General features: G+C 31.9%; 2 protein-coding genes across 2 annotated transcripts; both read right to left on the bottom strand.

The window, feature by feature from the left end:
- Window positions 1-246: 246 nt before the first annotated feature.
- Window positions 247-666, bottom strand: LOC111984967 (classical arabinogalactan protein 10). Its single transcript, XM_024016583.2, has one exon. The coding sequence runs from the start codon at window positions 664-666 to the stop codon at window positions 247-249; it is 420 nt and encodes a 139-aa protein (XP_023872351.1).
- A 7,571-nt stretch (window positions 667-8,237) lies between these two features.
- LOC111984973 (BTB/POZ domain-containing protein At5g17580) lies at window positions 8,238-10,959 on the bottom strand. The gene is made up of 3 exons (XM_024016588.2): window positions 10,805-10,959; window positions 10,194-10,260; window positions 8,238-10,072 (listed from the first exon to the last, which is right to left on the bottom strand). The coding sequence occupies exons 1-3, from the start codon at window positions 10,837-10,839 to the stop codon at window positions 8,477-8,479; spliced, it is 1,698 nt and encodes a 565-aa protein (XP_023872356.1). The 5' UTR covers window positions 10,840-10,959; the 3' UTR covers window positions 8,238-8,476.
- Window positions 10,960-12,277: the final 1,318 nt, after the last annotated feature.

Genomic DNA, 12,277 nt, shown 5'->3' on the forward strand with positions numbered 1-12,277 from the left:
AGAATCCATAATAATAAAAATGATAATATAATAACAATAACGATAGAAAGCAATCCACAGACCCCCAAGTGATATTCTTGAACATATATCCCACCACTATCACCGACCTAATAATAATAATGATGATAATTAAATTAAACCAAAACAAATAAATAAAAAAGGAAACCCATCAACCCTAAATATTTAAAAATAGAAACTAGTACTAAATAGAATCAAACCCTAAACGAACGCCGGCGATTTTGTGATCTAAAGCAAAAGAGCCGCCGCGAAGACGACTGAGGCAACAGATCCGGCGGCGGCGACTCTGTTCAAACCGGCACCGTTGCTGGTGGGAGGCGAAGCCGCCGGAGGCTGGCTGATCGAGGTAGGACCGGCCGGCGCTTTGGAGGATCCCGGCGCGAGCGGAGGAGCCGGAGGCGAGGTTGACGGAGTGGAGGAAGGCGACGGCGGAGGGGTGGCGGATGGAGTTGGAGCTAAAGAGGGAGTTGGTGCCTTTGTGGTGGGAGCGGGAGCCTGCGACGGTGGAGGAGATGAGGCTGGTGGAGAAGAAGTCGGAGATGGAGACTTGGTTGGTGATGAGGATGGTGCGGATCTTGGAGCCTGAGCGAGCGCCGAGGTGGCTAGCAAGGTGAGAAGCATGAGAGTCATCAAAGTAGAGGAAGCCATTGTTGTGAGAAAACAGAGAAGCCTCTACAGAGAACAGAGAGAGAGCGAGAGAGCGAGAGTTAGGGTTTGGGGTTTGTGAGAGAGAGAACGTGGTGAGGGGGTTTATATATATATAGAGAGAGAGAGAGAGAGAGAGAGAGAGATAGGAGAGTACTGAGAAGCTTCCTTCAGAGAAGTGTTTGTCTCTTAAAATTCTTATTAATTTAAGTCTGGTTAAAAATAATGAGGTGTACTATTTTCTAAGAAAGCAAAAAGAGTGTGTGGGTAATAAGATATGTGAGTGGGGTTCGTAGAACTTATCATGGACTTTTTCTTTTTGTTTTTTTCAATATTTTGCAACACATTATAAATGAGATAATGAAATTTTAGCTCAAACTTTTTGGGATAATCTCAGTCTCATTGAAGTTGAAGTTTCTTGTTTTTTTTTTCCAAACTAATTGTACTCTTGCTCCATGCTCATCCCTTACAAGGTAAAAAGAGGAAGGCAATTTTTTTAATGTGAGACAAGCAAAAATGCCTAAAGCCCTAACCGATGTAGCCCTTAGCCTTGAAACAAAAAATGCACCCACAAATGTATGGTAATATTTTAATACCTTAATTGGTTAGCACTTCCTGGTGTCCATAATATTCATAATTAAAATTTCTCCTCCCCATTTTTTTTTTTTTTTTTGAGAAAGTTCTCCTCCCCAATTGTAATTATCAAATTTAAAAATTAAAAAAAAAATTAGTATGTTATTTTTCAATAATAAATTGAACATAATTTAACCAAAAATAGTCCACATGTTTTTTGGAAAAAGAAGTGATAGACAATTTGTTTGGTACAATTTGTTTATTATTATTATTATTTTGATAATTAAATAAGAAGGAATTTGAACATTAAACATCTCCATTAAAAACATTATAAAATGTTAATTAAGTTACAAGACTCTTGATGTTTTGATTGAATTGTTGATTTGCCATTTTTTACTTAAAGCATATGAGAAATAGGAAACAAACTTAATATCATTTTGATTGAATTGCTGACTCGGGATAAGATTTCCTCTAATTGAATCATTCATTTTCTTTCAATTTTTATTTAGATACAATACTCATATGAAATTTAAAAATTCAATAATGCTATGTATCACACATCGCGCTAAGAATGAAAGGGAATTAGAAAATCTAATTAGGAGATCAGTCATAGTCGATTCAAGTACTTACCATGTAGAAATCCTCCACATATCATCAATCTGACCGTATATAATTAATGATGAACTATTTACTCTTTTTCTGGTAAGAAATTATGAACTAGTATTTACTAACTCTATAATCCCTGAATAAAATATACATAATTAAAAGCATACATAAATGATGTATTGAAAGCTCGCCTAACCTTAGAAAGAATTTTCTCCTATCTATGTGTTTTGTTCAAAGCTATTCAAAATTGAAAAATAACAAGCCAACACGTTTTATGGTCAACATTGATTGATGTATAATGATTAAGGAAAGAGTAAGAAATGGTTTATTGAATAATTCAATTAAATTTGAAAATATATTAGTAGGTCATAAGGTTGGACGGTGACTGATACATAGTGATGGGTTTTTATTGGGGCATTAAGAATTCTATGCCTACCTCCTAAAATTTTAAATTATGAACCGGAATTTTATGCTTTGTTATATTATTGTGCACGTTCTTGTTTCAATTTTTAATTAACAGTAATGGACAACCTTTTTCAACTTAAACTAGGACGTACAGATCACACCTTGAACTTTGTCTTCAATTTATTTGTCGTATTTAACCACTGTCCTTCTCAACTTTAAGTATAATAAGGAAATTAAACAGTTTGTAGTTTCTACGAAGGGTGATATTAAATTGTTTTAATTCATTTTTTAACGAATTATTTGATAATTCATTAAATAATTTGTCGGGAGCGTAAGTTATGTCATTCCACCTCAAAACTAATTGGTGATAAGAAAGATACATTCAAATTTTTCAAATTTTTTTTATAGCTTTCGACATTATACCATGTGAACCTGTTTTTAGAGTAATTGTAAAGAGCCAAATTGTGGTCCCTAACATAATTTATTTTTGATTCACATAGGAACCACCCCAGATGAGTACTGCAATGTAATATATATGATTGTATCCAGCTAATTCTGGGTTTTAATCTTACCCACTTCAATTATAATTATTGATTTCTTAATAATAATAATAATAATAATAATTCATTTGCTGCAGTTGTTTGATTCGAATGCGATTAGATTATAATGCAAAGTAAGAGCATTAGCATTGAAAAATTTCAATGCTACTCTATTTTACAATTCTAAAAAGTCACTTTATCATTATACCATACTATTTTACAATACTTCAACATCCCAAACTTCTACTTCCCTCTTTTACTCATTAAAATAATATATCTACATAATAAAATAATATATCTTAAAATTATATCTTTTCTCTCCCACGTCTCTCCTCTCTCTACATAATAAATAAATAAAATATATATATATATATATATATATTTTTTTTTTTTACAGTACTTGCTACAGTGCAATTCTATGTTTAGAATTACACTGTAGCAATATTGCAAAAAAATTGCAATATTGTTGTTTAGCATTCCCCAATGCAGATGGTTTTTGGGCTTAAAATTCTAAATTTTCCTTAAATTTGGCATTATCATTCCCCAATGCTAATGCTCTAAGAATGGTTAATTTTAGATTGATTCAAAAGAACCTTGCTTTTTCGCAGTTACATCATAAATTAGACTTTCCAATTTTGTGTGGGTGAGTTGGCATATTGTTTAGGTGCAATTTGACTTTATAATGAAAAGATGAGAGGTATTACATCAACAACATTCTCATAACAAATCATATATGGCAAGTAGTTATTGATTTTAATTTAAATCTACAACTTAAAATTACTTTTGTGCTCATTCATAACAACCAATAACAACCTACTACTTAAAATTTATTGTAAAAATGTTGTGAACATAGCATTTCTTTTAAAAGATTATCCAAAATATCTCGAAACTGAACTGAATATGATTTTGAGTTTACAATTTTCATATGAAAATTGTTTACCTCCAAACCGGTTTAGATGAAATTTCCTCCAACCATTACGTGATGATTAAAAAGGACTATTTATATGTATTTTTCATCATATGACGTTTAATGAGTTATGTAATTGGTTTAAATAATGACAAATTTTGACTACAAAATTGGTTGTACTTTAAAACTATAACTTCACTCAATATATTCTTATTGGATGTGAATTTTAACAAATTCACCATTAAATTACATTTTCTTTTTATATTTTCCATGCTTACAAAATTTCTAAAAGATCAAAAATTGATAATTATGTCATCAATCAATTGTTTAAATTGAAAATTTTTATAGTCTAAAATTACGCATAAAAAATACATTTATGAATCATATAGCAAAAAATATCTAATTGACACAAAATTTGACATATATGTTAAGAGTATAAAGAACATGCAATTTAACGTTTAAATTTTCAAAATATATAGTAATGTTAATTTTTTTTTAATTAAGTTGTAGTCTTTAGTTACAAGTAATTTTGTAGCAAAACTTTGTTTTTAAATAATATACTTAAATAGTCTTATAAATCCTCGTGTATTAAGTTAAAAGAGTTAAAGGAGATTTCTCTGAACCAATTTCTAGTTGCAATCAGTCTTTTCTATTCCAAATTCTCTGAGCCTAAACTCTACATTAAAAAGAAACTTGATTTTTCTCAACAAAAAAAAAAAAAAAAATTGATTTTCAAATCCAAAGTTGTTGAGGACCTTGAGGTTAATCACTCCCGTACAAAATTGTTAATCTTAATTGAGATTTGGGATTGAAAGATACTTGAGCTATAGACTAGTCAATGGGAGGTGGCTTTTTTTGGCTTTTCAATTTTCACTACAGTTTATTGGAGAGACATTTTGAATTATTTCTTCAAAATGGAAGCAAAACGCATTTGACGGGGTTTTTGGGTCATAAATCATGATGCTTTTTTAAGGTTTCAAATAAATATTGACAGCTTAAAGTCACGGCAAACAAAGTTAAAAAAAGAAAAATAAAAAGTATAAAACAGCATTAGAAGAAGTTAGAACAGAACAGGCATATATGACATTTGGAATAAGATACGGGACATTGGGACCCTATTGTTCCCAATTTTTAGGATGACCGAAATGAGTAGCTTTGTACTTTTTTTTTTTTTACCCCCCTTCCTTCATAGTTCATACAAACAAACTCATTGTATTTCCATGGGGAGCCATAATTGAAATACAATGAGATCTTACTCAAGCATGAATACAAATGTGTTTTTCTATTATTTCTTTTGGGTTTTTTTTTTTTTTTTGAGAGAGGGGTGAGAGAGGTTAATCCAGAGTGCATGGAACGGGAAAACTGTACATGCTCAAAAAAATGGTAAAATATTTAAAAATATCTAAATATTCTTATTTGTCAAAATATGTGAATAGGAAACATGTGTAACACCTTTTACCCTAGTAAATATATAATCTTTGGAGTCATTAATTGTGAAATTGACCAGTTGTTTTGCCTAAGTGTGAACATAAGATCATAAGCAATTTCCAACCAACAATTCTCTATTCCTAGTCCTATGAGACCTTGACTTTGAATGTAATTCCACACGTCTATATTGTGGTGTATTTGAAGCAGAGATGATAAAGACATTTGAAGCTAATTTGTTGGATGTAAAAAAGTAATCACGGGAGGGAAGAAATATTTGATTCCACTATAAGAGAGTAAAAAAGTACTAATAGTGTGTGGTCAAAGACGGAGTGTTTACCCAAAAAATAAAAAGACAAGTACTCCGCGTCTGTTTAAAGCTGTGGCTATGAAGGTAGAAAGAAAGAAAGAGAGAATGTTTGCTTGTGGGAGAAGTATCTTGTTGTCTGTCATTGGTTGTCACGATGTTAGAGTTGGACTTTGGGTCCATCTTCATGTCTTTGAGATTTTCATTCATCACTACTACTCTACACGCCTGCCATTGCTATAAATATCTCCAACGTGAACCGCACACACACACACAAAAGACCAATCTTCCAAGTTCCAACCATGAAATTTCCACTCACATTCACACAAAATGGGCCTAATGAGAAGTAAAAAAAGCTTTTATAAGAGAGGGAGAGAGAAAGTCCTTGCTTTGCTCGTGAGGGTGGCACTAAGTACTAGTAGTACCATACAACTATGCCAATTATGTATTTTATTTTGTCCAAGAATCCATACAGCTATCTTATTACATTGTTTAATTTTTGTTTCAGCATTTTTTTTAATGGAAATAAAGGGTATAAACCCTATAGGGGCAGCTAAGGTGGTTTTCTTACCTAAGCATGATCATAGTAACATCATACTCATTAGGTTTAGTGAGTCATAACTATCCCGACTTTACTAAAGCATCAATGACAACTAAGCACTTCTTATTGCGAGTGTCAAACTCAAAATCTAATACCCACCAAACCATTTTAGGAGTATCTCTAGTGACTATTGAACCACTACTCTTGGTGATAATTTTCGTTTGTGCTCGATCATTACGGGCTAGCATACTTAATTATCTCCAATCTTATAGATGCTTATCTTGCGGGTTGTTTATATAAAACCATGAGCCTATTTGCTAAAGTGGTTTAAGCAGCACTTTTTCAAATAATCTTATTTTCTTAATGATAGAAAAATAAGTGCTGAAACATAAACTGTACCAAACAGGTACAAACGTAAACAACAAATTGAAAGATGAGATGTTTCATTATAGCCTAGACAATATAGCACTCATTACCATTGCAAATATCAACCATATCAACGACAAATTGGTCTTTGCTTGTTTTACCAGTCAGCCACAACCAATTGGCATTCTTTCCTTTTAGAAGTATTAGATATTATAAACCAAAAGGCCTAAGCTTATTTTATAACTCCCATTGAATGAAAATTTTCTATTGTGTTGCGTACTAATTCAATCTTCAATAGAAAAGCTGGCGAGGTAGCTTTGATCCAATTCAACCTTCAATAGAAATCTGAGGAGGTACCTTTGATCCGTTATTCACAACAGTCGAATTAATATGTTATTTTCCAATCATAAATTGAACATAATTTTATATAAAAATAAAAATAAAATTAGGCCACTTGTTTCTCAAGAAGAGAAGAAATGGCAAATTTGTTCAATATTGTTTTGATTGAATGGTTGATTTACTTGTTTTTAGAGAAAAGAATATATAGGAAACTTGCTCAATATCGTGTTGATTGTATAATTGATTGAAGTACTTATTGTTTGAAAAAATCCTCCATAACGTAATCAATAGTTGTATCATCTATGCATAGACAATTATGACTTATTTATTAATTATATAATTTTTAAATGAATTATACATAACTAGCAACCATTTATTATTAAATAAAATTATATTTAAGAAATTTATATTTATATATATATATATATATAATATGTAAAAGCTAAAGCGTAGAATTTATTGTTAATACAATATTTTGGTCCACTTTGGTCTAATCGGTCTATTTCGGTGCATTCGGTCTATTTCAGTCTACCTCAGTTTATTTGATCCAATTTGATCTAGGTCAGTCCATTTTGGCCTATTTGGTCCATTTTGGACTAATTGTGCCTTAAATTAATTCTTTTTATAAGTTGCTTTTTCAGTTTTGAACTCAAAAAAAAAAAAAAATTTCCTTAATTTTTGAGTTGAAAAGTATGAAAATTTTAATATATTTGGGCCAAACTATTTAGTTTTGGGCTAAAAAATACAACACACCCACGTGCGCATTAGAAATTAGAGATATGAACCCTAAAAAATGATAAATATTCACAAGATTACCTTAAAATTCAAGTTTCAATAATATAGACATTATACTTGTATAATAATTTAAACTTAATGTAACCTGTAACATGTGTTCAATGGAATGAGGTTGTACATTTAATATATATATATATATATTCTTGAATATGTTCAAATTAGTCAATGGATTATGGTATATTTTAAGAAAGTCATTTTAATAACATTTTCTCAATATATATAAAATAATATTATAATATTATAATTCTGTAATTTAAATATTTTTATTAAATTACCTTTTTTTATTTACTTGTTGAATGCAAAATATATTATATGTTTCATTACCTAAAACTTATAAAATAAAGAAAATTTTAAATAACACGTGCATTACATACCCAAGAAATTTTACATTATATTTTTATAAAATAAATTATATTACACCCATGTATGTGACTAGTAAATATTGTGTGAATGCGGATTACTAATTTGACATTAAAATGCTTTTTAATGTCTTATTTTAAAAGGGGAAAAAGTTTCACGTTATAATGATTTTTAAATTGGAAAAAGTTTGTATGTTTATCTTCATGTTTAGCCAAAGGCCTTGTAGCTGAATTGACACTTCTCCATGTCCAAAGTGTTTGGGGGTCTAAGGGAAAAAGGTTTGAGCTGCGGGGTTAGCAGCATATTGTAATTATTTCTCAAAAAAAAAAAAAAAAATCTTCATGCTTAATTCAAAGAATTCATTCTCGTAAACATGTTCTTAAAAGTTAAAACTTTCATTCCAAGCTTCCATAGCTTTTCCCACAATCATCACTAGTGAAATATTAGTCGCACTGGTTTGAAATTTTGAATATAAAATTTGATGATCATACTGAAAAATCTAAAAGAGTACTTGGAACTCAAAAACTGCAGAAATTATTGGCACTAAACAAAGGACTGTGGTCATGTTATTCAAGGAACCATGGAAGCTAAAATGAGTGGGGAAAGAAAGCCTAACTACTTGGAAAGGAAATAAGAAATGGAACAACCATCTAAAGGTCATACTCCATATTTGGATTCACCTTCTTCATCTTCTTTATTTGGCAGTTGGGATGATGCATGGTAGTGATACATCCAAACTTCCTCTTCATTTCTCTCCACATGCTACCCTTCTCTTTCTTCACAGTATGGTTGCATACGCTCGCAATCTCTTTCCTTATCATATTGCATTCCTTCTCTAGCTCCATCACCTTGTTGCTCATTTTCTCCATTCCTGTCCTTGCTTGTTCTTCACCACAATCTAGCCTTGCTAGATCCTCCTCTTCCTTTCTCAACTTGTCATAAGAAGCCTGCATCTCCTTTGTGATCGTGTCACGCAGCTTCAATTGCCCTATAAACAAAACCTGCACCACAACCCTTAGCGGCAACTTTTCATTTTTGGCTGCATGTTCACAAGCTTCAGGGGACATCTTTTGGCAATCCAAAACCCGACACACTTCCTCCCTCTCTACCTCTGTTAGGTATCTATGCTTGACCAAGTAGATGTCAATAGCCTTGTATATTCCATCAGCGCCTCGTTGAGTTCCCAATGAAGCTGCAATTGACATTTCTGCTAATGAAATAAATGTGTCTGGCTTCAAATCTATGTCACTTGCAACCTCAGCTAAGAATTCTTCAATGAGTTCCGCCACTGTGATTAGCCCTGACACGTCTGAACAAGTGTAATTTGTATAGAAAACTTTCAGTATCCTCCTCACACACTCAATATCATATTGTACTTCTTTAGCATAGCCTTGAGAAGGTATTAAGAGGTCCTTGACTGTTGCCTCATCTAGTTGTTTTCCAATCCTAGTCTCAAAACAATTTCTACAATCAGCACTAGCTTCCAAAACAATTGCAGACTGAAGCATGTCAAACAATAGCGTGCATGGAATGAGTCCTCTCTCATGAGGCAGAAGCCTCTCCACCGTTTCAATGACTTCCCTATGAATTGTCATTTCTTCATATCCTGTGGATTTGTATAAAACCCATTTCTTTGCATATTTACAAAGGGATGCAGCCACATACTTTGATGGGACTCCATGCTTTTTCATTGCAACAATGATGGGCTCATATAGCTGGAGAGGCAGCATTGTCAAATCCTCTGATTTCCCTTCAAATCCAAATAGCCTTCTCCTTGCATTTGGCCTATTCATATCATCAATGTCCTCATTGTTATCAGCATGGGTCAAATTCTTGATAGGTTCACCAAGAAGGCAAGGGTCAACAAGTGCCTTTTCAATAATAGAATTTAAACAGGCATCAACTATGCCAAAATGCACTGCTTGTTGCAAAATATTTTCGGTAGCAAGCAGTGCCTCAATGGTTTCATTCCAGCTGGGTAGGATTCTTTGCTCAAAGAAGGTAAGAGTCTTGATTAAGAGATTATTTTTGCTGTGACTTTCATTCATTCCCAAGTAGTAAGCAAGGCAGGTGAGGGGTACAACATTCTCGGTTGAAATCTGCAGTTCAAACCCATGACAGAATCTGGCAATAAGCTCAAAAGAATTTGGGTCAGCTGGAATGTCTTCGAGAAAATGACAAAGATCTTCCTGGGAGTTTTCTTTAATAAATGCAGCTATTTTGCCTGATCTTGCAGCAAGAAGTTCCTACACAAATATTAATTATGAGCACTAGGGATTTTATCATGATCAAAACAAAAAGATATCATGAAATAAAAGAAGTGTAGAGAAATGATGGGAAAAAAAAAGAGAGAAATATTTTTCTCACTTTGTCCAAAGGCACACCATGGACATGAAGAAGCTGGACACCTTTTGAAGATGTAGACTTGGACAACCTGAGAATAAGAAGGGCCGGGGGGACAAAACAGAAAGAATATTACAAACGAATTTAGCAAATAAAAAGATGGAGCAATAACGCTCACTTTTGTTATACACTAATCATAATTTATCACCTCAATAGTTGTGAAAAAAATTATGAAACTTGTGCCTTTGTACTATTGAATGAAATATTAATTATAAGAGCATTCTCATTGAATAATGCAAACAAATCACACTTAAAACTCAACACGTCAGCTCATCATTTGATATTACTGTAGCAACAGTAATATCTAAAGACTCTAACAATAATGTATTTGATTTTTTAAATTATTTTATACACTCTCTCTTCCAAAAAGAAGAAAATAATAATAATAAATTATGTGAGAGAGAGAGAGAGAAAATATATCATTTTCGCGTGATGGGTTGTAAAATAAAAAACAGGATGCGGGGTGTGCTTTTAAAGTGGTAATGTAAAATAAATAAAATGTGTTTTGGCAGTGCAAAATACATATATTTTTAAAGAAGCTAATGGGAATGCTCTAAGGGAGAGGGAATCCTTACCGAGATGATTCAGCTGTTTTTTGTTTGTTGAACATCTTGTGATACCTCCACTGAATACTACAATTAACAACGCCGATCACTGTGAGAGTTCTTAGTAAGCACTGCTGGCTATGAAATAAGCTATGTTTCCTTCACAATTGACCTATATCTCCAACCCTTCAAAAAAAAAAAAAAAAACACTAAACTTCAGTAGTTCTGTTTTATTAGTATATACATTCATATCCAGAAAGCCATGGGACATCAAACCATGCACTGTGCAGAGTTAATATCTTCCAAATTAATAGCAACTACAACGCAATTGTATGTCTTGCAAATATTTAATGTTTAATGTTTTCAAGGTTATATGAGTGTCATAGCAGGTATGCATTACCTACTATTAGTGTTGAGACTTGAGAGAGAGAGAGAGATGGGAGGATGTGTATGATTCTGAATTATAACCTCTGTTTCAAAATCAAACAATGATAATCTCAATAAGAGAAACAAAATCAGAAAGCAGAAAACCACATACAGAAGTTGAAAACTTTGAGAACCCAAAAGACCCACCAAGTAAAAGTAGAAGGTTGAGTGAGAGCAGGAATCATAGCGATGATCACGATGAAGCTTCAAAGGTAATTCGAGTAAGTGAATGACTATGAATCTATGATAATCTTAAATTTTTTGAGTGATTTGTACGAGTACAAGAATGGAGATGTGTGCTAATGGATTACCGAGAAGCTAGAGTATGAGGTTGCCAACTTGCCAACGGTTAAAACTTTTGAAGTAGTTATCCGAAAAATAAGTTTAAAATGACCTAAAATATAGGATTTTGTTACTGGTTTACTGTTTGGAAAAAAAAATTTTGAATTTGGATTGGTTTTAGTGCTTATCCTATCTTATGGAGGTGTTTGGTAGAGTAATTTGAGTAATGTTGTTTGTAGTTTTTTAAAATACGTGTAGGTGAAAATGTGTGTAAAAATGCGTATAATATTGTTTAAAATGTAAAAATGTGAATTTAAGATGGCTTGCCAAACAGGCCCTTAGGTCTTAGATTAAAAAAGAACATTGATTTTTTTTTTTTTTTTTTTAAGAATTCTAGTTAAAAATGGGTGTTGGATTTTTTTTTAATAAATATTTTTTTGGAACAGTTAGAAAATAGGTTTTATTATTATTATTTTTATAAAAGGTTTTTTTTTAAAACGTGGTTGCGGGATTTTTTTAATATAAAATTTGGAAATAGAAAACGTGGTTGTTGTTTTATTTATTTATTTATATATAAGGTGAGTGTTTGGATTAAGAATTTATCTTCTCAAAAAAAAAATGAAGAATTTAGGATAAAACATGGATGTTTTAAAATTTGAATTTAAAATAAAAGGTTTAAAGAAATAAAAATAAAAATAAAAATAGTAAGCCACACTGAGAAGAGAAGGAAAACTGGAAAAGCCTTCAATTTACTGATTTAGGATAAAAAAAGTCTAGTACCACAAAAAAAAAAAA

Source organism: Quercus suber, unplaced genomic scaffold (assembly GCF_002906115.3).
Source record: "Quercus suber isolate HL8 unplaced genomic scaffold, Cork oak 2.0 scaffold_73, whole genome shotgun sequence".
In the NCBI taxonomy this organism is placed as follows: Eukaryota; Viridiplantae; Streptophyta; class Magnoliopsida; order Fagales; family Fagaceae; genus Quercus; species Quercus suber.

Bases quoted from the DNA above. Each gene is read 5' to 3' on its own strand.
- LOC111984967 (XM_024016583.2), bottom strand. From the start codon at position 666: ATGGCTTCCTCTACTTTGATGACTCTCATGCTTCTCACCTTGCTAGCC.
- LOC111984973 (XM_024016588.2), bottom strand. From the start codon at position 10,839: ATGTTCAACAAACAAAAAACAGCTGAATCATCTCG. The intron at 10,261-10,804 runs GTAAGGATTCCC...TCTTATTCTCAG, and splicing joins AAAACAGCTGAATCATCTCG to GTTGTCCAAGTCTACATCTT. The intron at 10,073-10,193 runs GTGAGAAAAATA...ATATTTGTGTAG, and splicing joins ATGGTGTGCCTTTGGACAAA to GAACTTCTTGCTGCAAGATC.